At 40.1% G+C, this 27,369-nt stretch overlaps 1 protein-coding gene across 1 annotated transcript in view; it reads right to left on the reverse strand.

The window, feature by feature from the left end:
• grm8b (glutamate receptor, metabotropic 8b) overlaps positions 1–27,369 on the reverse strand; it is a 305,872-nt gene that overhangs the window by 115,490 nt on the left and 163,013 nt on the right. Inside the window, exons 4-6 of the mRNA XM_012874946.3 lie at positions 14,604–14,739; positions 8,339–8,493; positions 8,121–8,258 (exon numbers count right to left, since the gene is read on the reverse strand). Of these exons, the coding sequence (XP_012730400.2) occupies positions 8,121–8,258; positions 8,339–8,493; positions 14,604–14,739 (429 nt within the window). The remainder of the gene's footprint in view (positions 1–8,120; positions 8,259–8,338; positions 8,494–14,603; positions 14,740–27,369) is intronic.

Consider the following 27,369-nt stretch of genomic DNA (forward strand, 5'->3'; position numbering starts at 1 on the left):
AACAGTTTGTGACCTGCTCTGCTAAAGAAAACAAAGCTCTGGATTTATTTTATGCAAATGTCAAGGACTCATACATCTCTAAAGACAGACCTCCTCTTGGCAAATCAGATAAATTTTTTTCTCTGCTCAGAACATAAGCCCCTTTTTCAAAGGTAATCTGAAGTAAAGAGAACTGTCACAGATGGTCACAGGCAGCCGAAGAAGCCCTTAACGGTTGGTTTTAGGCAACAGATTGGAATACACTGTGACAGCCACATGAAGATGACACTAATGCCATGACTGAGTTTGTGACTGGTGTTATCCACACATATGTATAAACATATACGTGGATAACACCATCCTGTAATGCGGGTTCAGACGTGACGAACTGCATTTGCCATGATGCAATGTGGCCAAAATGGCCACTAACTCCCATCATGCAACACGGCCCAAAATGGCCGCGACCCTAGCAACGAAGCGGAGAGATAACGTTGCTAGGGAAAGGTATAAAACCCAATCCGCGGACTCGGAGCGCTCCAGGACACTCCAGGGAGGGTGTCGTGTAGCCGAACTGTCACGTAGTCAAACTGACTAGCTGTTGTGAAGACTTTGAAGCGTCCGTCTGGATTCTCAGAGCGGTCGTCTGTCTGTCAATGCTGCTACGTCAAATGCCGGTGTCTTGAATGTGGTGTTTAAACAACCGTGAGTTGAACTAAGATTTGCTATCTCTCATTTTAATCCATTTCTTTTTTATTTTATTTCCACATATATTTTGCATGTTTAGTTTAGTAGTGAGTAAGATTTCCAAGGTTGTTGAATCAGAGAATTACTGTAACAGGGAATTGCTTTTGGTTTAATAAAACAACAACTGTGGAATAGTAATTGTTTGTGTTCATTCCAATTCAGAGTTGCATGGTTATTCAGAATTCAGAGCTAACCTCTTTTGGAGTTAACGTCTGATATTAACACAGAGACATTTTCATTGGATTGGTGATAAAAAAGGGTAACGGTTTACACTCTAATTGCAGTTATAAGTTGAGTCGTCACCGTCGCTGGATAAATCTGATCGGTCAGAGTCCGATCAGATCATTTGTTCCAGCACACCTGAGTTCATAACAGCTAACTAATCGATGCATTAGTAGTATAAATCATTACAAGCGTCCAGCTCTGGCATCACCACCATTTGAACCATATTTTGTTATAGCTAATGTTTGAGTTGAATAACTTATTTAAATTATTATACCAAATTATAATTGATAATAATAATAAGCATATTCAATCAGCTTCTGGCATAACAATCCCCACCAGAACAGTGATATGCTTCTCCAACAACAAACCCTCGATCATCAGTGAACTGGAAGAACTACTAAACAAGAAAAATAACCTTCAGGAAGGGGGGCAGGGATTTACTGAGGAGTAAACAGAAGCAACTTAAAATCAAGATAAAATACAACAGAATGTGTACAAGAAGAAGCTGGAGAGCATGCTCCAGCAGAACAATGTCCAGCTACAGCAGATGTTTGGTCAGGGATGAAAAGGATCACAGGCTTCAAACAAAAGGAGGATCGGCTAGATGGAAGTCTAGACAGAGCCAATGAGCTGGACACATCTTCAACAGGTTCAGTTCAGGAACTAGCTCAGCATCCTTCTCTCCTGCTCACAGCCAAACAGACACCAAACCTTCCTTTGACACAAAGCTTCCATGTCACAACTGAGATGTTTTATCTTCCACCTCAGCCATAGACCCTTCTGCTTTTGCAAGTTTTTCTCAACCAAACCAGAAGATTGGTGGTTCTCTCTTTGCCTCTCCCTTCTACTTTAATGTCTCTAGGTGAAGAGACAGCTGGAGAGACTGAACCAGAACCAGAATAAGGCTGCCATTTCAGATGGTGTCTGTTCCAGAGTCCCGAAGACTTTTCCAGAGTAGCTCTTTGGGATTCTACAGCACTTCTTCAACCTTAACCTTACCAAGGAGAAGGTTCCTGTGTTGTGGAAAACCCCCTGTTGTCTTCCAGTACAAAGAAAACACACCCATCAGCCCTCAATGACATTAGACCTGTTACCCTAACCTGACTCTAGCCATATGGATTTTGCCCCACCTAGCTCCACTTACATCCATCTGGGACCTCTCCCATAGAGAGTGATTTCTCCAACCAATTTTATTGTCTAGCCAATCAGGATGCAGGGCTGGAGTTTCATAGATGTGACGAAGTGGAGAAGCGACCGTGACGTGAGACTGTTTTGATTCAGATAGCAATGGCGGCTCGCATCAAGGAAGCAAGCGTTAACATTGATGCTGCTATTTCTTCCGTGTTGTCCAACCTGCCTAATATTGTTTCATTAAAAGAACATCAGAGAACGGTTCTGAAGGCTTTTGTTGGTGGTAAAAGGCATGCAGCAGGGTTTCAAACCAGCAGCAGACATACGTATAAGTGAGGACTGTCTTATTCTGAGATAAAGTGAATTACAGAAATCCAGCTGCGATGAAATGAAGGCATGGAGAGATGATGTGTTGCCAGCAGTTAACTTGAAACAATAGGCTTTACCTTTGCTATCTTCCTTGAATTATAAAAACTAGACTAAACTGAGTACCTTATTAGACTGTCAACTGTAAAATCAATGTCCATCAGCGAGAAACTTACATAGAAAACAGGTAGCATTTCTAAAGTGGTATCACCTGGTTCTGACATTGCACCTTTTAAGTTCGGCAGGTGGCTAAATAAGGATAAACATGCTACAATGAGGGAGGCTGCTGCAAGAAAATATGGAAAAGTGATGAAATTCAGACACATTCCCAGGATTTTTTTTTCATGGGGGTATACACCATAGCTTTAAAAGCCAGAATCTTTGCAAATATTTAGATTCCATGCCATCTGCGGTCAAGTATTCACACTGTCAAGACCTCCTGATGGCAAAAGCAAAAAAAGCTCACTGACTTTGAACGTTGAGGATTGTTGAGTTGTATAAGGAAGACCTATCATAATGTGCAATCATTGCTAGAATTGAACGCAGTAAGACAGTCATTTTGAATTTCTTAAAAGATCTTGCAGGTTATGAAACAAAAAAGGTCTTCAAAGGACACACCCCATCAATGCTAAATAATAGCTTGTTTGGACTTTGCAGGAAAGCACCATCATGAGACATTGAAAAGTGGAGGAAAGATGCATTCTCTGATGAAAAAAAGGGTTGGTCCTGATGGTGAACGTTCAAATATTACTGGCCTGATAAGGAGATCCCTCCTAAGATATTTTCTAGTTGGGGCATCATTATTTGGGGAACAACTTAGAGCTTGAGGTTGTGCAGGGGTGTCAAACAGTACCTGGCTGTATAGAAATGTTGCTTCGGCATACTAAGACTGAGGGCTCCCGTCTGTGAACATTTGGAGACTAAACGCCGCCTCTCTGCCTGCTCGGACGCTTTTTTCTCTGCTCCATGCTTGCTTGCATTTTCCTGCCTGTTACTTTTTATCTCCTTTTTATCTCTTTGCCAAAAACCACAGAAAGTTGGATTTAGTTATTTTATTTATTTTCGTTTTATTTTTTTATTTTTTTTATTTTGGAAAGATGCCTACCTTCACCACAGTGGACCTTGACACGCTTCTACAGAAGATCGCTGTTATATAACAGAAGATATGAACTCCGCACCTAGACAAAGGAAACTGGCCGATACTACAGAGAACTGTCCAAGGACAAGTGAAACAACACCAGGCTGTTCCCACAACAAATGATAGGAGTAGGCCTGCTGGAAATGTTGGAATTCCGTTACGAAACAGATTTGCTCCGCTCCAAGATGTGACCCAGGAGAATCACAACAACATTCAGAGGTATGTCGACACTAAGCTACCAGAGAAAAGACATACCACGGGACCAAGGACCCTGATATTATGTAATAGATCTGTAAGTGGGATTAAACATTCCTGTAACAAGAAAAACACAGAGGTGTTGATGTATAACGACAGGAACTTTGGCCTGGTGTCTGATATATCAGACATCCTTCCAAGGGTCTTGAAAGAACGCCCGACCTTGGAAAAACTCATAATACAAGCTGAAGCCCTGGGCGACGTCCTCTGGATGAGAAAATCAGAAGTATTGAAAGAGGACTACATTCGTCTGCTTAATCTAGTTGATGGCCTTAATGTCAAGGTGTTTCTCAGCGGCCCTCAAGTGCCCGTTAATTGTTGAGATGAGATTTTCTCCAGAGTTCTGATGCTAAACAAATGGCTGGAAAAAACATGCAAACAAACAACTGTAACCTTAACAGACAACTTTAAGATATTTTGGGAGAGGAAACATCTGTTCAACAGAGATGGTTTCTCTCTAAATAGGTCAGGTGCAAAACGGCTGATTTCAAACATCTTCTATTCTGTGAACCATGCACCATCAGCTTTGTTCCAAAACAAAGCTCAACCAGTGCCAAAACAAATGATAAGCCCAGTACAGCCCGAACAAGCCAAGATAAAGATGGCCAGAAAGATGACACAGAAAGAGGCTACGTCAGAATTACAGGAGGATCCATCCCGGATCTCAAAAAAGGACCAAAAACTTCCATCCCCACAAACACCGATCAAGACTGCAACCCCTCTCCCCCTGTTTTCCACAAAGCCCAGAGGTTCCTTTTCTTGATTTTTCTCATAACATGAACAAAGTCCTTAAGATTGGTCTACAGTTGACATCCTCTCCACATATTAATTCTGAAAACCACAGTTCTGTGACTAAATCAGCATCATCCAAAGGACGCAAAGGTCCAGATCCTCCTCCTCCTCTACATATCACAGAACATGCCTGTCCTGAGGACCTTCAGATAACTTCCTTGTGATATACACCGGGCCATGACCGCACGTTTATCAGACAAGACCGCTTCAAGCATCAGCCTGGGCCTCTTGACAGAGAATATGGAATATCTGTTATGATATGTGGCGGAAATAAGAAAAGCAAAAGGAAAACAAACAGGAATAATCAATCGTACTTAAAAGTCATAAACTGTCAGATGCAACCTGCCACAGAGACACCATCAACCACCAAGTCATATAAACTGGGTTTACTAAACATTAGATCTCTGTCAGGAAAATCCCTGTTAATTAATGACTTCATTATTGACAATAATCTTGATGTAATGTTTTTAACAGAAACATGGCTGCATGAATTTAGTGAAGCAGCTATACTGATGGAGTCGACACCTCCAAACTACAATTTTCTTTGTGAGAGCAGACAGCAAAGGAAAGGTGGAGGAGTAGCAACATTGTTTAATGATTCACTAAAGTGTAAAAAGGTGTTTTTGGGAAAATTTGACTCTTTTCAACATTTGGCTCTCCAGGTAAAGAGCCCGGTACGAACTATGTTTCTCAATGTTTACAGGCCTCCTAAGTCCACATCAAACTTTTTCAATGATTTTAGTGACCTGCTGTCTGTGATATGTGTCGATTATGACTGTTTAATTATTGTGGGAGACTTCAACTTTCACGTTGACAACCCTGAAGACAGAAGCGCAAAAGAACTGTGTGACACACTTAGAAACTTTGGTTTAACTCACCATGTTAAACAGCCAACACACATATTTTAGACTTGATCATCACTAAAGGTATAAACATTTCTAACATCAATGTAACTGATGTTGCCCTATCTGATAATTTTTCTGTTACCTTTGAATGTAAAATTTCCAGTGACTCATTTAGCCAAAGGGACATCATAAGAAAATGCACCTTTAAGGACAATGCCACGGAAACTTTTTTCCAAGCTTACTCTGATACTTCAACCTTGGGCTGCAACTCAGCTGATGAACTAATAGATAGCTTTCAGTCTAAAGTCTCAGACATCATTGACTGCATTGCTCCAGTTAAAGTGAAGAATAAATCTCCGTGGAGAAATGCTCCAGCAGTTAGATGTGAAAAAAGGGAGTGTCGGAAAGCTGAACGCAGGTGGAGAAAGAACAGACTGCAGGTTCACTATGACATCTATAAAGAGAGACTTTACAGATATAACTTACAACTGAAAAATGCAAGGGAATCTTTCTTCTCAGAGATCATCAAGAAAAACATTAATTATGCTTGTGTCTTATTTTCCACAGTCGACAGATTAACAAATCTTCCTGTGTCAGTGGCTTCTGAACTCCACTCCACCAGGGCCTGTAATGAATTTGCTAACTTCTTTACTGAAAAAAATCAAAAAATTAGAGGATCAGTTTGTAAAACCATACCAACTCTAGAACCAAAGCTGTATCCAACTGGGACTTATCCTGACAAAATGTCCCAATTCAGCCAAATAAACACTTAGAGGAGATCATTCAGCAGCTACGTTCCTCCTCCTGCTGCCTTGATGTTCTACCCACAGTTTTCCTTAAGAAAGTTTTACCTGTCATTGTGTCTGATTTGACTCAGATAATAAACGCGTCCCTTTTGTCAGGTGTTTTCCCCCAGTCACTAAAAACAGCAATTATCAAACCACTGCTGAAAAAGAACAATTTAGACAAACTACTACTACAGAAATACAGGCCCATCTCAAACCTCCCTTTTATCAGTAAGATTATTGAAAAAGCTGTGTTTCAAAGATTAAACTCCTTCTTAACAACGACCAGCTGCGTTGACGTTTTCCAGTCAGGTTTCCGTGCTCACCACAGTACAGAGACCTCCCTTATCAAGGTGTTTAATGACATCCATATAAATTCAGACTATGGAAGAACCACCGTATTGGTTCTATTGGACCTCAGTGCAGCATTCGATACTGTCGATCACTCCATTCTGTTAGAACGCCTGGAGAACTGGGTCGGCCTTTCTGGTACAGCTCTCCACTGGCTTAAATCCTACTTAAAGTACATGAAATCTTTTGTATCAGTAGGTAACTTTACATCAGAGATTACAAAAATCACATGCAAGGTTCCCCAAGGGTCCATTCTAGGTCCCCTCCTTTTCAATATCTACATGCTCCCTCTTGCTCAGATAATAAAAAAACAACAACATCAGCTACCATAACTATGCAGACGACACACAGCTCTACATCACCATGTCACCAGGTGACTATGAACCAGTTCAGGCACTAAGTAAATGTTTAGAATAAATCAATACGTGGATGTGCCAAAATTTTCTTCAGTTGAATAAAAACAAAACAGAAGTAATAATATTTGGACCAATAGAGGAGAGATCAAAGGTTAGCACACAGCTTCAGTCGCTTCAGCTAAAAACCACTGATCAGGCCCGAAATCTGGGTGTAGTGATGGACTCAGACCTGAACCTCCAAATTGGCCTTATTCAACACACACACACACACACACACACACACACACACACACACACACACACACACACACACACACACACACACACACACACACACACACACACACACTCACACACAAATAATTAGATAATTGACAGGAGTCTGTAGAATTGGACTGCTGGTGACCTAATTCAGCTATTTGACTCAGGTAAGCAGAACGAAGGACACCTTCCCTAGAGGGCAAAAGTTAGACACCCCTTGTAAATAGGTGTCTCATTAGAGGTTATTTTTCTTCCTGATAATCGGATCATCTGTTCACCCATGACAAGCAGAACTCTGCTTTTGCTTATATTCCACATTATGATTTGAGTTTCAAAGTTGGAATTTGTTTTTAACCAAACTGTCTCACTATCTCATTTTTTTTATCTGAAGTTGTTCACTTTCAAAACACAGTGTGGATTACATGATATTTTTATACCTTGACACAAATATTGCAAATTATATTATAATGTCTCTGTAAATAGGCTAGAGTTTTTTCTACTGCTTTGTGCGATATCTGATCTGGTATTTACTTTTTATCTTCTATTTTTGATGTTTGTTTACAGCAAATTTTTATATTAGACTAGTTTGTTATTTTTCTTATGTTTTTCTTGCTAATAATCGTGTGTAACTGTCTGTGTTTTTGCCACTGTCATATCTGAATTTCCCCATTGCAGGACAATAAATGAATTCTTATCAGATCTTATAACCTTACCACTGAAAGACAGAACACCATATTTGGTGTGTGACACTGTGATGTTTTAGTTCCATATGTAAGCTTTTTCTCTGCAGAAGATTATAAGACTCTGTGAGTATTATTACACATGAGAAAGACAGTATGATTGAAGGATGTTAAGGACTGAAGGACATATGAAAGTAGAACCTGTGTCCTACCTGTACATTTCTTTGAGCTGCCAGGTCTCTTGCCATGCATCCCCAGCTTACAGCCAAAGTTTTCCTCCCAGAACTCAGCAAACCAGACATTTCTCCGGTTGTTGGACAGAGATCGGCTCTTGAAGTAACGATCAAATGCTGCCCAAAGAGACAAAATGCTACTTCAGTCGTAGCCCAGAGGAAAGTTTGCTCCTGTACTAATGTGTTTCCTGTCTCACCATCCACAGACGTCCTCTTTGGAAGGATGGTGATAGCTCCTTCGGCCACCTGCTCCTGCTGGACCACCGGAGAAATCTTAGAGCCCCAGCTGTCAGAGCCCACCCACAGGAAGTGTCCTGTTAAGTTGTTGCGTTTTGCTGCATGCAAGATGCGTCTGTCAGAGTCAAAGACAAGAAATGATACAGAGATGAGAGAGCAGTTCATTCTAGAAAAATACCAACGTGAAATTAGAGAATAGATAGTGTATACCCTCTTTCGATTTAAGGGTTTTACGGTTCAGAATAATAAACTGTCCTGTCATCAGGTTCTACAATGATTCAAATATTGCTTAACAGAACATGCACCAAATGGATTCCACATTGTCATTACTTATTAATCAAAAACTAAGCCAGAAAGTAAAAGTTGTATGACCACGTCGTTTGCATCTTTGTAATGCAAAGTTGTATGTTAACTCAATGCCTCAAACTCAATTTTATGACAATTGTATGTACTCTCTTCTCTCCTTTTAGTGAATTAGAAAATCCTGCCTTTTGCATAAACTCTCACAAACACATCTTGGATTAATTTAAATGCATTTTAATCTAAATATGCCAGGTTTACTAGCCTTCAGAATAAAAGATGCCTGTCACACCTTTTATGTGTAAAGCTCACTTCCAACCCTCCTGAGTTCTCCTACACACCTTCTGTAGTTCCAAGATAGCGGTTTGATTACTGAACGCTCAAGTGTGTGCAGGACATGGTCATCCTAATTGATGATTTATCAAGGTACAGAGGTAGCTTAGAGAGAGGCTTCAATTTGTGAATTTATGCGGAAGTTTAGTAAAACAGGCTTCTTTAGAGATCACTGACAGCTCACCAGTTAAAAGATGGAAGAAGTATCTTGTATATTTTTACCTTTCTTCTTATGCCCATTCAGAACTGACACTAAAGAGTGCCCTTCCCCATGATATTCATAAGTTACATCACTCACATGCTGATACAAATGTGGCCCAGTTTGGAGTGCTATTTCAGTGCATTTGGCATATTCAGACATCTGGTTAGCAATTAAAATTAAAATTAAATAAAAGTGTCAATGTTATTGATGCAGGATTATAGACATTTAACAGCAATGCTGCTGTTCCTGGTTCTGATGGACCTCCCACCACTGTCATCACATGGACTGTTTAGGAAAACTTAACCTAGCTACCCATGCACTAATGAACTAGCAGAATGTCTGGGAGTGATACTAACCATTCTAACATGTCCTGAACTTACAGCTGAGCTAAACACAGTTAATAGTCAGGTTCTGTTATTCCACGCTGAACTCAGCAGATGATCTGAAGCTTCTGACAGATCTGTCTCACTGTTTGTGTTTTCCACCTGAAACAGCCGAGAACTGATGCTAAACAGCTTTATATGAGTTTACCTGCTGAATGTTTGTTGGAGCGGGTGGGAGGCAATTACTTTAATTGCTGTAAACAGTCAAATACACTTGTGCGTAATGCTGCGCGGTGGATGCATAGGCACTACTGGAAGACTTTGCTAATCAGAGAATTAGGAGGAAACATGGTCTTAGGGTCTTCTTGATAACGACTGACCAAGATGCCACTTTAGACTCCAAGCATTAGATTCTGCTGTGACCTACAGGGGAAAGTGGCTACACCCCTCTCCAAGGTGCTGAAAGGGCACTCTCCAACCCCCAGAGCACTGAGAAGCTGCTCGTGTACAGCTCACAGCCATGCAGCACAGTGTCCATCGGCTTATTAAAAATACTTTTTGTAGTTTTTTTTCTATTTTTGGGGGGGAGGGGGATCTTTTGTTATTGCGGGTGAAACCTCTCATTTCTTCTGGTCTCCCTCCCTCCTCTGAATGTCAATCTGAACGCACAGCCTCAGAGGAATTTCAACATGGAGTACGGCTGTGTTGTGAAATCAGCCAACAGGAAAATAATGTAAGATCGGCCTCTAATGCTGATCTACGGCCACAATGAATTTAAGGGACTGTTGCAGCCACCCCTCCCAAGTCACTGTTCTCACAGCGTGGGGGGGGTAACCTGACTCCGCCAGATGGATTTGCTCCGCATATCCATCTGGAAACCTTCTGTTGAAGTAATTTTGGGAAGGGGTGAAGATACTGGTTATTACTGGTGATTGGCCTATGTTGGTGATAGACGGGCCAAATAAACCAATCAGATCAACGAAGCATATGACATACTAACAGCGACGACAAAAACACAACCACAAGCTCTTGCCGAAACCAGTCGGGAGAAGAGCAAAAACATCTTTTCCTCTGAGAAAAGCCTCCAGAGCAGTGTTTTGCTCTTCTTTCAGTGAAGAAATACTCTGTAATTTCGATAAAACTTGCTCGATAGCCACGCTAACGCTAGTTTCATCGGCTGAAGCCGCCATGTTCTTTAGACTGAACTGTTGCGCTTCTCGTTGCGTCACACCTCAACCCGCCTCAAAGCCAACGCTGATTGGACGTTCGTTTGGTGAACTACTCCAAATTTTCTTTAACGGAAAGTAGCCAGACTGATCTGCGAGTGAAACCTTGAAAGCTCGCGAGATCAGGATGGTCTCACGAGGCTAGGGGTGGGGGTGCACTGTAAAAAGTCCCCTGGCCACACCACAATCGCTCTCTTTAACCCGCTGCTTGGGCAGCATCTGGGAGAACACTCTCTGCTCTCTTGGCCTGTGGACCCTCGAGGGGAGAGTTCTACACTGCGGATACCAGCCACTCATGCCGGCTGCATGAGTTCATAGACTCGTCACACTGTTAGATCTCTGCCGCATTTGATACAGTTGATCACAATATTCTCATGGAAAGACTTGAGCATACTATAGGGAAAACATTAGGCTGGTTCAACTCTTATCTATCTGACAGGTTCCAGTTTGTTCATGTTAATAATACATTTTCTTCACTTGTGGAGTACCACAGGGTTCAATTATTGGGCCAATTCTCTTTACTGTATATATGCTCCCGATTGGCAAAATTATCAGACAGCATCGGATTAATATCCACCGTTATGCTCACCTCCAGAATATTGCCAAAATTCAAAATATTTTGTCCAGGAGGGATGCTGAAAAACTAGTTCATGCATTTGTTACTTTAAGGCTGGACGATTGTAATTCTTTACTATCAGGAAGTCCACAAAATGCAGTTTGAAGCCTTCAGCTGATCCAAAATGCTGCTGCAAGAGTTCTGATGAAAATCAACAAGAAGGATCATATTTCTCCTATTTTAGCTTCCATTCATTGGTTCCTTGTTAAATCAAGAATATAATTAAAAATTCTCCTTCTCACATATAAAGCCCTTAATAATCAAGCTCCATCATATCAGAGATCTGATTATCCCACATGTTCTTTACAGAGCTCTTCTTTATCCTCTGTCATTTTCTTTTCTTCACCTTAGGTACACCTGGTCTGACGTTCTGTTAGCTGTGATATCATTCAGGGGAGACAGATCATCTATTTAACATATGACATAGAAAGGATTCCTGGATCAATGTGTGCTTCTGTGTTTTTTGTGTCTCTGCTCTGTCTTCTCTAACTCCCAGTGGGTCGAGGCAGATGACCATTCACAATGAGCCTGGGTCTGCTAGAGGTTTGCCTCCCTGTTTAAATAGGAGTTTTTCTCTCCACTGTCGCTTCATGTATGCTCAGTATGTGGGATTGCAGCAAAGCCATCAAAATTGCACGACTGTCCACTATGGTTCTACGCTCTTTCAGAAGGATTGAACTCAATAGATGCAATCTACTGGGTTTCCTTAGATAGGAAACTTTTTGATCAATCTGTCTGATTTGATTCAATTTGACTTTGTAAAGTGCCTTGAGATGACATGTTGTGAATTGGCGCTATATAAATAAAATTGAATTGATTCAATTGGATGCCCAAAGTCAACCGAACTGACAAAGAAGCACATACAGGTTTGGCACAGTTAGGCAAGGAAAGTCAAATGGTTTATTTAAAATGTTTTTTATTGTTTTGTTTTAAACTTCGACTGAAAGGTCCTGGAGCTTATAGGCTAGTTCCACAACCATTCTGGAAACCAAGCTTTGCTGATGTGTTGACCGAGAGTTATTTGTTAAACATTAAATAACTTAAAGCAGTGCCAAATGGCATAATTCAATTCAATTCAATTAAATTTTATTTATATAGTGCCAATTCATGAAACATGTCATCTCAAGGCACTTTACAAAGTCAAATTCAATCAGATTATACAGATTGGTCAGAAATTTCCTATATAAGGGAACCAGTTGATTGCTTCAAAGTCCCGACAAGCAGCATTCACTCCTGGAGAAGCGTAGAGCTACAGGGAGAGTTGTCTGCATTGTCCATGGCTTTGCAGCAATCCCTCATACTGAGCAAGCATGGAGCGAACAGTGGAAGAAAAACTCCCTATTAACGGTAAGGAAAACCTCCAGCAGAACCGGGCTCTGTGTGAACGGTCATCTGCCTCGACCGACTGGGGATTACAGAAGACAGAGCAGAGACACAACAAGACAGACAAAAAAGCACAGAAGCACATATTGATCTAGTAATCTGTTCTACATTAGATGGTAATAGCGGGTGATCTGTCTTCCCTGGATGATGTCACAGTTAACAGAACGTCAGACCAGGTGAAGCTAATATGAAGAAAAAAGAGAGAGAGCAAAACGTTAAAAGCTGAAATGACAACAGTCATTTCAATGCAATGCAATGCAAAACTAGCCTCGTGAGACCATCCTGATCTCGCGAGATTTCAAGGTTTCACTCGCAGATCAGTCTGGCTACTCTCCGTTAAAGAAAATTTGGAGCCGTTCACCAAACGAACGTCCAATCAGCGTTGGCTTTGAGGCGGGTTGAGGTGTGACGCAACGGGAAGCGCGTCAGTTCAGTCTAAAGAACATGGCGGCTTCAGCCGATGAAACTAGCGTTAGCGTGGCTATCGAGCAAGTTTTATCGGAATTACAGAGTATTTCTTTGCTGAGCTAACGAGCCTTTACCTGCAGCAGCAAGAGTAGCTTGGCTTGTGGTTGTGTTTTTGTCGTCGCTCGTAACAGAGTGACGACGAATCTGATTGGTTCATTTGGCCCGTCTATCACCAACATAGGCCAATCAGCTAACCAGTATTTTCGCCCCTTCCCAAAGTTACTTCAACGGAAGGTTTCCAGATGGATATGCGGAGCAAATCTATCTGGCGGAGACAGGTAAATGCAAAACTGGAGAACAGTAGAAATCACTAGAATGAGGAAAAATAGGCCCTGATGTCCTCCAGTAGCCTAAGCCTATAGCAGCATAACTATAGAGGTAGCTCAGGGTAACATGAGCCACTCTAACTATAAGCTTTGTCAAAAAGGAAAGTTTTAAGATTAGTCTTAAAAGTAGATAGGGTGTCTGCCTCACGGACCAAAACTGGGAGTTGGTTCCACAGGAGAGGAGCCTGATAACTAAAAGATCTGCCTCCCATTCTACTTTTAGAGACTCTAGGAACCACCAGCTGACCTGCAGTCTGAGAGCGAAGTGCTCTGTTAGGAACATATGGGGTAATCAGAGCTCTGATATATGATGGAGCTTGATTATTAAGGGCTTTATACGTTAGAAGAAGAATTTTAAATTCTATTCTTGATTTAACAGGAAGTCAATGAAGGAAAGCTAAAATTGGAGAAATATGATCCCTCTTGTTGATTTTCATCAGAACTCTTGCTGCAGCATTTTGGATCAGCTGACGACTTTGAACTGCATTTTGTGGACTTCCACGACAGCTGTCTTCCAGCAGCAATCATGTTTACTTTTAACGAGTTCTTTTAATGTGAGCAACATCTGTGCTTTTACCTTTGATTTACATATTTAATAACCTCTGTGATTTATTTCTAGAAATTCTGGGCTTCTCCATAGTTGCCACTGCCCCATGATAAAAAAAAAAAAAAAAATCAGCTGTCTGGATTTTTAATCCACATTAACATTCATGAGGTGCTTTGCATTGACCACTTATGGTTGAATCTAGCCGTGTAGAGGGCAGAACATGAGGCAGAACCTGGAACACAAACATTCAGCTATAGATGTGATCTATAAATGGCGTACGCACACTTTTAGTGTGGATTCCATGCAATGTTTTATAAAGGAGATCCCCTGTTTATTTCCACAATTTTTTCCTTATACAAAAAAAAGGAATTTTGCTCATGGAAGTTTTTTTCTACAAAGCCTATGTCCTACTTCTGAAGATGTCACACTTTGTTCAGATAATATAGGTTAGAATGAGGGGAAAATTAACTCATCAATTCTAATAATGTTGAATGTTTTTACCGTATGTCATCCTCATTGGCGAACATTATGACAGCGCGCGCGTTTGACGTCTCCAGGAGTCGGAGAACAATCTTGTCAAACTCTCCAGGCCTTGGCTCCCGAGGGATCTTCAAGGACTGAGCGATACATACTCCACCTAAGGAAAGGAATGAAATAAAGAGAAAATAAACTGAATAACCATATTATTATTTTATTATTATTTAATGATAAAGGATGAAACCAATACTTTTTCATTGGCTGAAATAAAGTCTGAAATAAAGTCTAAACTAATCTGAATTCTTTATTTCAGACAGTCAAGTGTGTATTTTTTGGCTTTTTTTAACTCCTGAAAGGGTTTTCGGTAGCGGATGTAAATTCCCCCCAGATCTACACATAAACGGAAGCTCAGTAAACTAATCCGATGAAACAATATAGAATTCACATTTTGATTGAAAAACCTAAGTAGCCGATAACAAAATTTGGACCTCCAGCTCAATCACATGCTTGCGAGTGAGAGTCGATTAAAGACATGATAAAAAAGAAGTTCATCAGAACTATGGTCAGTTATGCCATGTCCTAACAAGCACATATATCATTCACTACTTTATGCTGTGTCTCCTGTTTACACACATCCATCCATCATCTATAGCTACTTATTTTTGCAGGCTTGGCTGGTACAAGCAGAGCATGCAAACTCCATGCAGGAGCCTGACCCAAGATTCTAACCCAGGACGTTCTTATTGCAGAGGAACAGTGCTTCCAGCTGCACCACTGTACAGCCCCTCTGGGTTAACATCAAGACTGATTTTTTTGTTGACAAACTTTGAAATTTTCAAAAATATATTTTTCAGCAGCAGATCTTTTTAAACTGCTCGTAGTGGGTCTGTAAGGACTTCATTTCAAAGCGTTGACCTGGAGGTTCATGTTTCACATGCCTGCTACTGCTTTTTAAGCAAATACACAGATACAGAGGGAAAATGCTTTACATGCCACCCTGCTGGTCATTGGGGTGAGGAAAGTGATGGTAGAAAATCCCGATAACATGTTGTGCAGACTTTTGTTAAAGATTTAAGATGGCTGATGGGCATTTTTAATTTACTTGAAAGGTCATTGTGTATAGTTATGTGTCAACAGTGCAAGCATGAATAACAGTGATTAATACAGTGGTCAGATTGTGGATCTCATCTCTGTAGTGGGTCATTGTTGGAAATGTAACCCACCACAGTGCTGTTGTCCACTTCACAGCAGTGTTTGTGGGGTGGAACTACTTCAGAACTACTTGAGAACAACTGTTGTCTGCAATATTAAAACATGCATGGCATCTGATCCATGTGGATGGATTAAGTATAAATTCTAAATAAGTAACTTTAGCTTAAAATGTTTACATCTTTTACATATATATATATATATATATATATATATATATATATATATATATATATATATATATATATACAAGCCCGCAGACAGGGAGGGGGGGGGGGCAAACAGGTCCATTGTGACCATTAAAATACAGGCAAAAGTAATTTTTCAGAAAAATTTTCTGTGAAAAATATTTAATATTAAAGTAACTAAATATATACATATATATCTGCATTAGGTATATGTAATATGTTTTCTTTTTAAATAAGGGGCCATTAGAACTCCCCCCCCACCCCAACATAGAATGGTTTGACCATTAGGACAACGGCTGGCTGCAATTTTTAAAGTTCGTTTCGCTGCAAACTAAGAATGTCAGGTTTTCAGAGGTCTAGCACAGAGAAAAGAAAAGAGAAAATGACACCAAAGGCTTCAGGGATTTGAAGAGTAAATATAAAAAATATCAAGAACAGGTCCAGGAATGTAATTGCAGAGGAATGATGCCCATCCAGAGCCAGGTAAGAAGCGATGTGTTTATCAGTGTGGTTTTAAAGTGTAGCATCCGCTAGCTAGTGTAAGGGGAAGCTTTTTATTTTTTACAGAAATACTTGAGCTTAGCGCCAAAAGAGCAGAAAGCAGAGAGATGGTAGAAGTCCAGGTGCAATCTGAAAGAGCCAGCTGAAGCGGGGAGCTTGGTTGACAGAGAGAAAGGAGGACAAAGTAGCAGTTCTCCCATCGCAATATGTGGCTTTTGAGAGGGGGGGGCGTCATGGGCGTGTGCCTCCTTACCGATAGCGGAGACAGTGCAGGTGGAGGGGCTTACAGCCCGATCGGATAGTCTAAGCATAGCTGCTCAGAGACAGATCACAGCGTTAATTTCAATGACCCCGCGTTATCAGTCATTTTCGTTAACAAAAATGACCGATTCTGATTGAATGAATGTTGTGCGTTTAATGGCAAAAAGGAAGCCTTTCTCAGAGATGGCAAATGAACTGCCAGTAGATTCAGAGGGCAGAGAATTCCCAAAGTATCTAACATATTCTACCTCCTGCAATGGAAGGGAAAATTGTTAGGGACTGGCTAATATTTAGCAGGTCAAAATACCAAATAAAATAAATAACTTTGCCACAAAAAAAGTTTGCCGTTTGGCATTTGGAGACCAAGTCTAAACACATTTATGAAGTGAAGTCATCTAAGACTTGTTTGGAGGACAAGGTGTAGAGGGGGGGGGGGTCCCAAAGAGCACAATTCAGTACACAGACAATGCAAAGTGCTTTACATGATTAAAGTACAGGAAATAAAGCAGAAAAAAAGCAAGTAGGAAAAAGCAGTTGGAAAAATAAATAAATAAGGGTTATTCACAAATCTTTTACGGTTTGTGAATTATGACCAATTAAAGATTAAGGCTAGCTAGCAAACAATGTCTTTTTTAACACAACTTTATAATGAAAGAAAAAAGTTAAAATCTGCCTCCATACATGTTTTATGTCGATCCAGTGTCAAATGTAGGAGGAGTTTTCTTTCATAGGTTTTGCCTTTGCTGCGACATAGGTAGATCAAAAGGGGCCAAACATAGAGATATAAACTTTTTGAGGGTGGGACATAGTTTGTTGGTTACAAGCCAAAATGCATCATCCTTAATAATAGCGCCCCCTAGTTGTTGAGGGGTCAGAATGTTTGCGTTTGAGTAGTGGTGTGGACTCTGAACTTGAAGACCAAAACCAATCGATTTGTCCTTTTACAACCATAATCTGCAGAATGTGTAATGTAATAATGGAAAAATTAACAAATCCCAATTCCCTGCTGTGCCTGAGCAGGCGAATAGCCTTGCCTTGCATTGCATGTTTGGCCGCTCTGCAAGCGTGGAACTCTAAAAATGTAAGCATCTCATGTAAAGAAAGAAATATTAAAGGGCAAGTTAACTAAAACCTAAGACAAGATGGACATAAACTGATTAAATAATATTTTGCCTTAATGAGTAAGCTACATTAAACAATCATATTTTCAGTCCCAATTTAAAGAAACCAAGAGTTTCTTTACATTTCAGGATTTCAGGCAGTTTGTTCCAAAGAAACTAAATGCAGCCTCCACTTGTTTAGTTTTGGTAACTTTTGGGAACACTGAGTGGGGAGAGGGTCTACATTATTCATCCCTGACCAGAAACCCTGAAATGTATTTAGGCCCAAGACAATTTAGTACATTTATATAGACCATCAAGAAGCCCTCCTTTAACAGCTAGGAGGTAGTGCAGTGATTTAATGACTGGTTTGATGTGATCCATTTTGCTGGTGTCAGTCAGGACTTTGGCAGGACAAGGACAAGGTGCTTTATCTGTCATTATACATACAAGCTACATACAACAAGATCAGATGGAGGGTTAGCTCCATCTGATCTGAGAGATGGACAGAAAATGTACATATTTCCTTTTCTCTCGGACTTTCAATCTGACCCAACATGAATTAGTTTGGACTAGAGTGTATCATGATTAGAACGTGTTTTATTTGTTTCCCATTTCTGCTGCATGCAGATATTTTTCCTCTGATGAAGTGATGAGGAAGGTTATATTCCTCTTCATATAATGGAACTCTGCACCATCCTCACTTGGTTTTAAAATATTTTTTCCTGCAGCATTGCCTCAAGCCCTACCTCTACTGAAGATCTTTGCACTGGAGGGTGTTTGCTGAGGTGCAAGACTAACATTAGCTTGCTTCTTTTTGGTTTTGAGATGATTTATTGTAATGTTATTTTTTTTTATCAATTGTGTATGCCAAGCAGACAAAAGGTCTTCCTGTTTTACAAACTAAGTCCTTTGCTTTGGAGTTATTTAACAACATGCCGGCGATTGAGGTCTTTCCTATAAAGCCTCGGCTGAATGCGCCCTAAAATGATTTTGTGAATTGGGTCTGGATAAACTTACTGTTCAGCCTGAATCCAGATGGGAGTTTGACAGTAAATGTGTGGCAAGGCAAGGGTAGTCTTAATGACAGAGGCAACATGAAGCTCATGGGAACTCTGGAGGAGCTACAGAGATCTACAGCTTTGTTGGGAGACAATGTTTGAAGGACAGCTATTATTAATGAACTCCACAAATCTGACCTTAATGGAAGACAACCAGAAGAAGTTCTGTTTGCAGTTTGCCTGAAGCCATGCAGGAGACACGTCACACATGTGGAAGAAGGTGATCTAACCAGAGGAGGCCAAATTAAACCCTTTGGTCCACTTACAAAACACGCTGAGTGACAGCAACACTCCAAAATATACTATCCCCACCATGAAACATGATGGTGGCATGCTGTGGGGATCCCTTTTCTTCAGCAAGGACAGAACAGCTGGTCAGAGTTGATGGGAAGATGAACGGAGCTAAATCCAGTACAAAATAAGACAACCTGTTGGAGGCTGCAGAGGACTTGAGACTGAGGTTCACCTTCCAGCAGGACAATATCCCTAAACATCCAGAGATATTATGGGATGGTTTGGATCTAACCATTTTCATGTTAGAATTAATTTGTAATGACAAAGATCTGTGCCCGTATTCACAAAGAATCCTAAGATTAAAAGCAGCTCTTAGTGACGTCATTTTTGAAGATTTTTCTTAGAATTTTACTAAAGTAAGATAAAAGTTATTCACAAAGCATCTTTGTATTTAAGAGAGCTCCTAAAGTGGCAGAATGTTAGGAATAGCGAGGAGGACCTTTAGCGAGCCTAGGATTGTCTTAAGCAGGGAAGATGGTGGAAACAGAGACAGATGTCTAGCTGATCCATTGCCTAAACAGTGGAGGAAGTGAGCACATAAACTTCCTTAATAACCATACAATTATTAATATGTAGATAGGTAAAACAGTTAGATTACACTTTTAAGGACCAGACCTCAGTAAGCATCTGTGTCTGCTCCCTCTCTGTGGCAGCAGACGTGTTAAAGTGTTTATATTATTATTCTAAAATGAAAGACTGTAAAAATGCAAGACCTGTGGGGTATTAAGAATACAACTGCATGCAGGAGTTTTGGGACAGATGGCTCCGCAAGTCAGTAGACCATCCATCTGATAAGACAAAAATAAGACACCTTTACCCCAGACAAGTAAGCCACTTCATTTACATGTTTTAGGGGGTTTTCCAACACTGTGTTGGGGCCATATCACACTTCTTCACTTATATACCGCCACCTTTACTTCATCTTAAAATTATATCCAATTAATATAAAAGCAAGGTTGGCACAAATTATACACCAACAAGAAAAAGTGTCAACTACTTTTAAGGATGGGTAGGTGTCATAGAGCAAAACACTGGCAAAAGGATGAATGAACAGATCAGTTATTTCAAAACCTCACACCATCCCATCATTAACTGCATATGTTGAATATGCTCAATGAACGCTTTAGTTGGTTAAAGTTAAACATAATACCTTATAACTGGACTTTACCTGAAACTGTGTTTTGATATTTCATCTTGATTTGCTGTCACACCCTTTTAAAGCCTGTCAGGTTGCAGGTAGATGCATAATCAATGGGCACACACCCCTTTGTACCCAATTCTCTGCCGCTAACTCTCGCTCTTTATTAGCAGCAACAGAATTCCTTCTTTTGGTATTAATGGATTGATATTTTCCATATGCAGTCATTAAGATTTCTAATTCCACTGGCAATAAATACAAACCCTCGGCAGCATCTTATTTTCTGCTGTTGCCGTGGTGCATTGATAAAGGCTTCTTGCATGCTCAACTCTGGAGCAACCTGACCCAGAGTGAAGTTACTTAATTCATACCACCTGTTGTGGAACGGAACACCCTGAGTATGACAGAGTGGAGTAAGTCTACCCAAGGTACCTGCTTTCTGCAGGGTAGGTTGACCATTCATCAGAACTAGTATGAGTAAGACTTCAGGGTCATCAAAGAGATAAAGACATTTAATTTAATACATGGGTGTATTCAGTTTTTTGCTGAGATTATTTTGGTTTCATACCTTTTATTACTTGTGTGTTTTTTAAATCATATTAAATGCTGTGATAGAGTGGGTCAAAGTGTAAACATTTAGGTTAAGTTCAACTAAAATTAAAATCAGAAAACTGTATAGATTATTTGTGGTTATCTCCTCTTTTCTCAAACAAAGTTACAATACATGACAGTTCAGTTTAATTTGTCTTGTTAGTGCCGTGTTTCCAGTTCTAAAGTTAAACATTTTATACCTGATCTCTGTATGATGTGAGTATTTGCAGCCAAATTCCTTGCTTGTGCACACAAAACTGGCTAATAAAGATGATTCTGATTAAGACATCATTTGGTGCATTTGAACCAAACTTGAGAAAAGAACACAACTTCAGGACAAGCATGAGGAAAATCATTTTCATTATTTGGGCGAGCTAAAACCAATTACACATTCCTTACAAAGCATAATTATTACATCAGAAAATGATTCATGTTGTTTTACATCTGTGCTTTAAAACAATGTGCAGTTAGTGTAATGGGGCAGCGTTCATAGTTATAATGAAAACAGATTATATCATTCAAACCCTGTATTTGCTGGTTGCAAAAATGTAGAAAATACAACTTAGAATTGCTATGAACTGGAATCTTGGCTTGTCTTGAGAGAGAAAAACTATTCTACTTTGACCAATGTCTTCTAATGGTAAGACACTGACTATTCATAATTATGTGACACAACTCTATTGAAAAAGAATGACTCAAGTAAAAGAACACTTTGATTCAGCTGCAAGCTTATTTAGACTTGAGGGAATGCACTTTTGAGACCAAAATACACCAATTATTGATTGTTTTCTAAGGTCTCAAACTGATTCACCTGATTCATATAAACATTCCTTCCCCTTGTTGCTTGACCTTTCCCTTCCAAAAGTATTAAAATCTTTTGTCCTTTCACCATGCCGGGCAAAACATACGGAGCTGGTTTAGAGGTCTAAATGGAGTCAATTCTCTGGGGAGATGCAGATAGCCCACTGGGATAATAATGTTCACAACAGTTTGAGTTGTTAAGATCAGAATAAGCCACAGCATGTAGATGAGGTGAAGATGTTAACACAAAGTAACACATCACAAGCTGTGATAAAACCTCACGGAGATTCACGCTGCGGAATATCAACTCATGATTCTATCACTAAAAGTATGAGTGGGTCTGCTGCTGTTTTCAGGTCTCCACCTCTAAATCTTGATGGTAATAAATATTCATCCTTTGAACACTACTCACACCAGTTATTTTAAGCTTGACAGGATCCAGCAGTTTGAACCTGATGCAAACCCTGGAGAGTGGAGTAGATGCTGTGAGAAGTAAAAGTCCATTAATAATCCTTCTCTTGCTCCGTAGATACAGTGTGTGATAAGATATACTGCTGCCCACAATTCAACAATCGGGCACTTTAGCACAAATGTCTTTCTTTTCCTATTATTGCCACATATTCAGTTGCAGTGTGAAAATTTAAACTTGTGAGTCAAACACTAATAATCAGATGAACTAAAGCCAGTGAGGTTCATTTATCAATATCTGGAGTGGGCATACTGACCATTCCAGCATTTTGGGTGATGTTTCATCTGGCATCTAGAAACAATTCTACAATAAAGACTATGTCCCTGTTTATTGATAATGTTGGTGCTCCTGCCCTCAGAATTAGTAACATGTAATTCTAGAATTACATGTGCCGCTCAAAGTGGCCGCATGCTGGAGTAGCTCTGTTACTTTCTTTCTCGTTCATTCTTTTTGAAACCTTTAATTCTTCCTTTTGTTGAAGAAAATTTTTTGTTTTTGTTTTTTTAATGATTGTTCCCCCTTGTGTTGGATGCTGTCTAGCTGGAAGGATTTTAGTACAAACCCTTTCGGTTAAGGAACAAGCTCAGCATCCTCCTCTCCTGCCCACAGCCAAACAGACGACTAGCCCCCCTTTTATCTAAAACTTTCTTGTCAAACTTCAAATGTTTTATATTTCACACAAGGAATGGACCCTTCTGCACTTTGTCCTCAACCAAATCTGATGGTGATGCTTCTTTTGCCTCCCTCTTCTACCTGTGTGCTCTAGATGTCAGATAAAGAGGCAGTGGGAAAGACTAAAACAGAATAATCCTGAAGTTCTGGATAATGTCTGCCAGAGTTCTGAAGGCATGTGAGGAGCAGCTCTGTGGATTTCTACAACATCTCTTCAACCTTAGCCTAAACAAGTCGAAGGTTACTGTGTTGTGGAACACTTCCTACCTCGTTCTGATTCCTAAAAAAAGAAGTCACAGCACCCTCTTTGTAACCCCAAGAAAATATGAGATTATTTTATTTTTCATTTATGTTGATATTCTTTAACATGTGGACTTTGTGATATTTTCCTCACAAAACTGTAATGAATCAGAATTGGACCCAAGATTCAACCATGACCAATCAGTGACTTTACAGACAGTTTATTGATAAGCAGGGTAAAACCAGCTTCGGCTCTCGGGCGTGCTGCTCTCGTAGCGGCTGGAGCTTCCCTGATAACGGGAGTAGCCAGGGCACGGAGAGACAGCTGGGAGTGTTCAGGCAGAATCTGTCCGCTGGTAGATGGGAACGGACCGTTGAGCGGTTGGCAGCAGGTAGGCGACGAGGGGTTTTCCAGGGGCGTAAATCCAGAGACAGTCCGGGTCCGGTAACGGTTAGTTCACAACTCCAGCAGAGGTACAGAGGGGAAATCCAATGAGGGTCCGGGTCCAGATCCAGGTCCGAAATCCGACAGAGCAACAGGCTTAAAGGGGACAGGCAGGTTTCAAAACTCACAGGCGGGCCGAGATCAGAAACACAGGGAATCAGTCCAGAATCCAGAGGCTGCAAGGCAGAACTCAGGCAGGCAGGATAACCAGAACAGGATCAGGCAGGCTCAAAAAACAGAGGGCAAAACAGGTCGGGCAACAGACAGGCAGGTTTTCTGGAATAGTGCTGGAAAGTTCTCACCGGTTGGCTCGAAGACGATCTGGCACTGGAGACTGACAAGGACGGGGTTTTTATGCAGCTGGAGAGAGGTGGAGCCAGTAGAGGTTGATTGCAGATAGGTGGAGGCTGAACAGGTGTGACTGATTAAGAGCAGGATCAGCTCCAGTGCCAGAATCATCACACAAAACACAACCAATTTGTGTAAACAAAAAAAAAGGACAGGATATTGAACTTAGTGTATGTGTATTTTCACTTCCAGTAGATAAATACAAGGAACACCTAGTGAAAGGATTTATTTCTCTTCACTAGCCAAATTTCCGCCTATGGAAACAGAGCAGGATGAGTTTTTGGAAGCAGACCCTGACCAACAAAGAAATAAGAAGGATTAAGGGATGAACCATGCAGCCATCCCTCCACAACTGCTGCTGAGAATACTAATAGCACTGGACAGCTACAGGATCTAAACAGAGGTCCTCAAGATGGACCAAGATGACCACTTCTGCAAAAACGTCCCTCTTGCTTGTTTGGAGTAGAGCAGAGAAGGTTTTACAAAGACTGGCTCCATCAATATTTGTGGTTGGAATACAGCGTGAGTAAAAATGCCATGTTTGCTTCGCTTGTCAGCATTTTCTAAAAGGAAGACACAGATTTCACCTTGAGCCAGCATTTACTGCTCTCTGGTTTAATAATTCACGGAAAGCAGCTGTGTCGTAGAAGAGCCATCATGAAACCGCGCAATACAAATTTGCAATGGAGGCATGGAGTAAATTTAAGTTAAAACTAACAAACAGTACCCAGCATGCTCCATAAAGGACATTCAACATTGGTTCACGAGAACCCGTGGTACGTGATGGACATTATAGAAAGTTCACTCGATACTGCTTGTCAGGGTATCGAGCGGAGGGATCACAGTAGGAATGAGAATCCAGCCAAGATGGTAATTTCTGTGAAATGCTAGATGTCATTGGAAAATTTGATTCCACTGTCCAAAAGAAGTTGACCATTAATCCGTCAAATGCCAAGATCTTTCACCACAATAGATTGACAAGGTATTTAAAATTATGCAACGAGGTGAAGGAAGCTGAACAGTTCGAAAAGTAAACATATCTGCAAAATATATGTCCTTGTTTGTTATTGATGTGCAAATTCTGAGAAAGTGCATTTTTTACATTTCCCCCCAGAAGATAAGTTAGACACTAACTAATGCTCTGTGCACATAAATGATAAGTCTTTCCGTTCTCTTAACATTTTTGTTAAATTCGTGTCTGATTCATTTCTCCTAATTTAGATCTAGTAACAACAAATTACCTGGCTTATGCTGTAATTACTGCCATAGCAAAAAAAATGCACAGACGAAAAATGGTAGCCACTCAGAAAAGAAGCAGATGATCTTTCTATCAACACAAGAATAGCAAGAGGGACTATACATAGAAAGAAAAGGCAGACCGTAAAAGCCAAACAGCTGGAGCATTTTATTGTGAACGTCTCAATAGAAAGAAAAGGTGCAGAGAGCATAGATGACCTAAAGTCATTCTATTCTGTTATAGATGGGATGCTAATGGGGCTGAAAGTGTATTTTTCTCCAGAAACAAATTAAATACTAAAGGGTTTACCAGCTCTAAGCCCCAACCACAAATAATTTCTTAACAAAAAATGCATACTGCCTATGGCCTGTCATTATGGAGTAACGAGGGGGACCCTTCAGCAGAGCTCCACCAGATTCACCAGCTGCTGAAAAGGAAAGAAGAACAGGGACATACCGCTTCTGTTTACATGACAGCGTTTACTGGTGAAAACAGAACAGTTTCTGTTGCGTTCATTAACTTAACAATGCAAAAATATTTGTTCTTACAACTGCACAGTTTATTTCAGAGCGAAATTGTTTGAAAAGATTGCTGTTTCTGTTGTTGTGTAAACAGGGAGATATTCCAAGAAATCCCTGGTTAACATGTAGTATAACAGCAATCAGTAGTAATGAATCCATAAGCACAACATTACGGCCACCTACAATTTTTAAAACCACAGAAGAAGGAAAGATATTGCGGATGGAACCGTTTTGGCTGCTGACTTTTCTGACAATAACCACAGCTGGGCATGGAAATAATTGAAAGTTACCTCAAGCAACTGTTGAACTTCATTATTTCTCCATAGAAACATTTTATATTCTGGGATCTCAAAGGTTTTTATGTTGTGGCAGCTTTTAAGCAGTACGCATGCATACTGCTCTGAAAACTCACGCAATGACTGAGGGATACATACATTTTCCTGTCTTCATGTGCACACACATGACATTAGTGTATTTTGTTCATGTTGTTCCTGGCTGGGGGCCTGCATAGCCTCATGGGGCATTGCCCAGCCAGAGTCCCCTTTTAAATCTGAGAGAGAATCTGAGGAGAGAGTTAGAGATAAGGGTGATGGTTAGGAAACCTTCCAACCTCAAAGACTGGAGCTCATCAATACATATAAATCTTCAAAATACCAGTGGAAACATGTACAAAGCTGATCAGCAATTATGTATGTATATGTACACACACACACACACACACACAATATAATTATATATATAGTATATATATATATATATATATATGAATATATATATATAATATCATATATATATCTATATATGTATACATATACGCTATTACCATATAATATAAATGATTCCTGGATTAATGTGTGCTTCTGTGTTCTTTTTTTTTTTGTGTCTCTGCTCTGTCTTCTGTAACCCACAGTCGGTCAAGGCAGATGACCGTTCATACTGAGCCTGGTTCTGCTGGAGGTTTTTACTTTCCGTTAAAGGGGAGTTTTTCCTCTCCACCTTCACTTCTTGCTTGCTCATTATGAGGGATTGCTGCAAAGCCATGGACAATGCAGACAACTGTCCTTGTGGCTCTACACTCTTTCAGGAGGTGTGAATGCAGCTTGTCAAGACTTGATGCAATCTGCTGGGTTTTATTAGATAGGAAACCATTTGACCAATTTGTATGATTTGATTTAATTTGACTTTGTAAAGTGCCTTGAGATGACATGTATCATGAATCGGCACTTTATAAAAAAAAAATTTAATTAAATCGACATATATAGAGCAAGGTGGTTGTAATCTTGATGAAGATTATTTTTCTTAGTAATTGAGAAGGGTATAAATAATTAATAAGACATTACATATTTAATAAAATGTGTAAAAGCAAATAAACAATTGCTTTCAAATTTATGCTTTATATTGCTGCTTTAGTATCATTACAGGGATGCCTAGCTCATTTTCTATCAGAAACAAATCTCTTTGTTGAATAAAAATAATTTTCTCTTATGGAACCAGACAAGGTTCAGAGGAAATGTGGTGCAGTCAAGAGGCCAAGGTAGGACCAACAGAAACAGGTCCAATGGCTTCAAGTGTCCCCAAAAGTTTGGAGGACATAGAGCAAACAAGAATGGCCAAAGGTTTAGGAGCTCTGAAGTTTCAAGGAATCTTTCTCTATCTAACAAGATTTACAACAAAAATGGCATCAACAGATTTGCTGACTTCAAGCAGTTCAGAG

Source organism: Fundulus heteroclitus, chromosome 2, assembly GCF_011125445.2.
Source record: "Fundulus heteroclitus isolate FHET01 chromosome 2, MU-UCD_Fhet_4.1, whole genome shotgun sequence".
NCBI classification, from domain to species: domain Eukaryota; kingdom Metazoa; phylum Chordata; class Actinopteri; order Cyprinodontiformes; family Fundulidae; genus Fundulus; species Fundulus heteroclitus.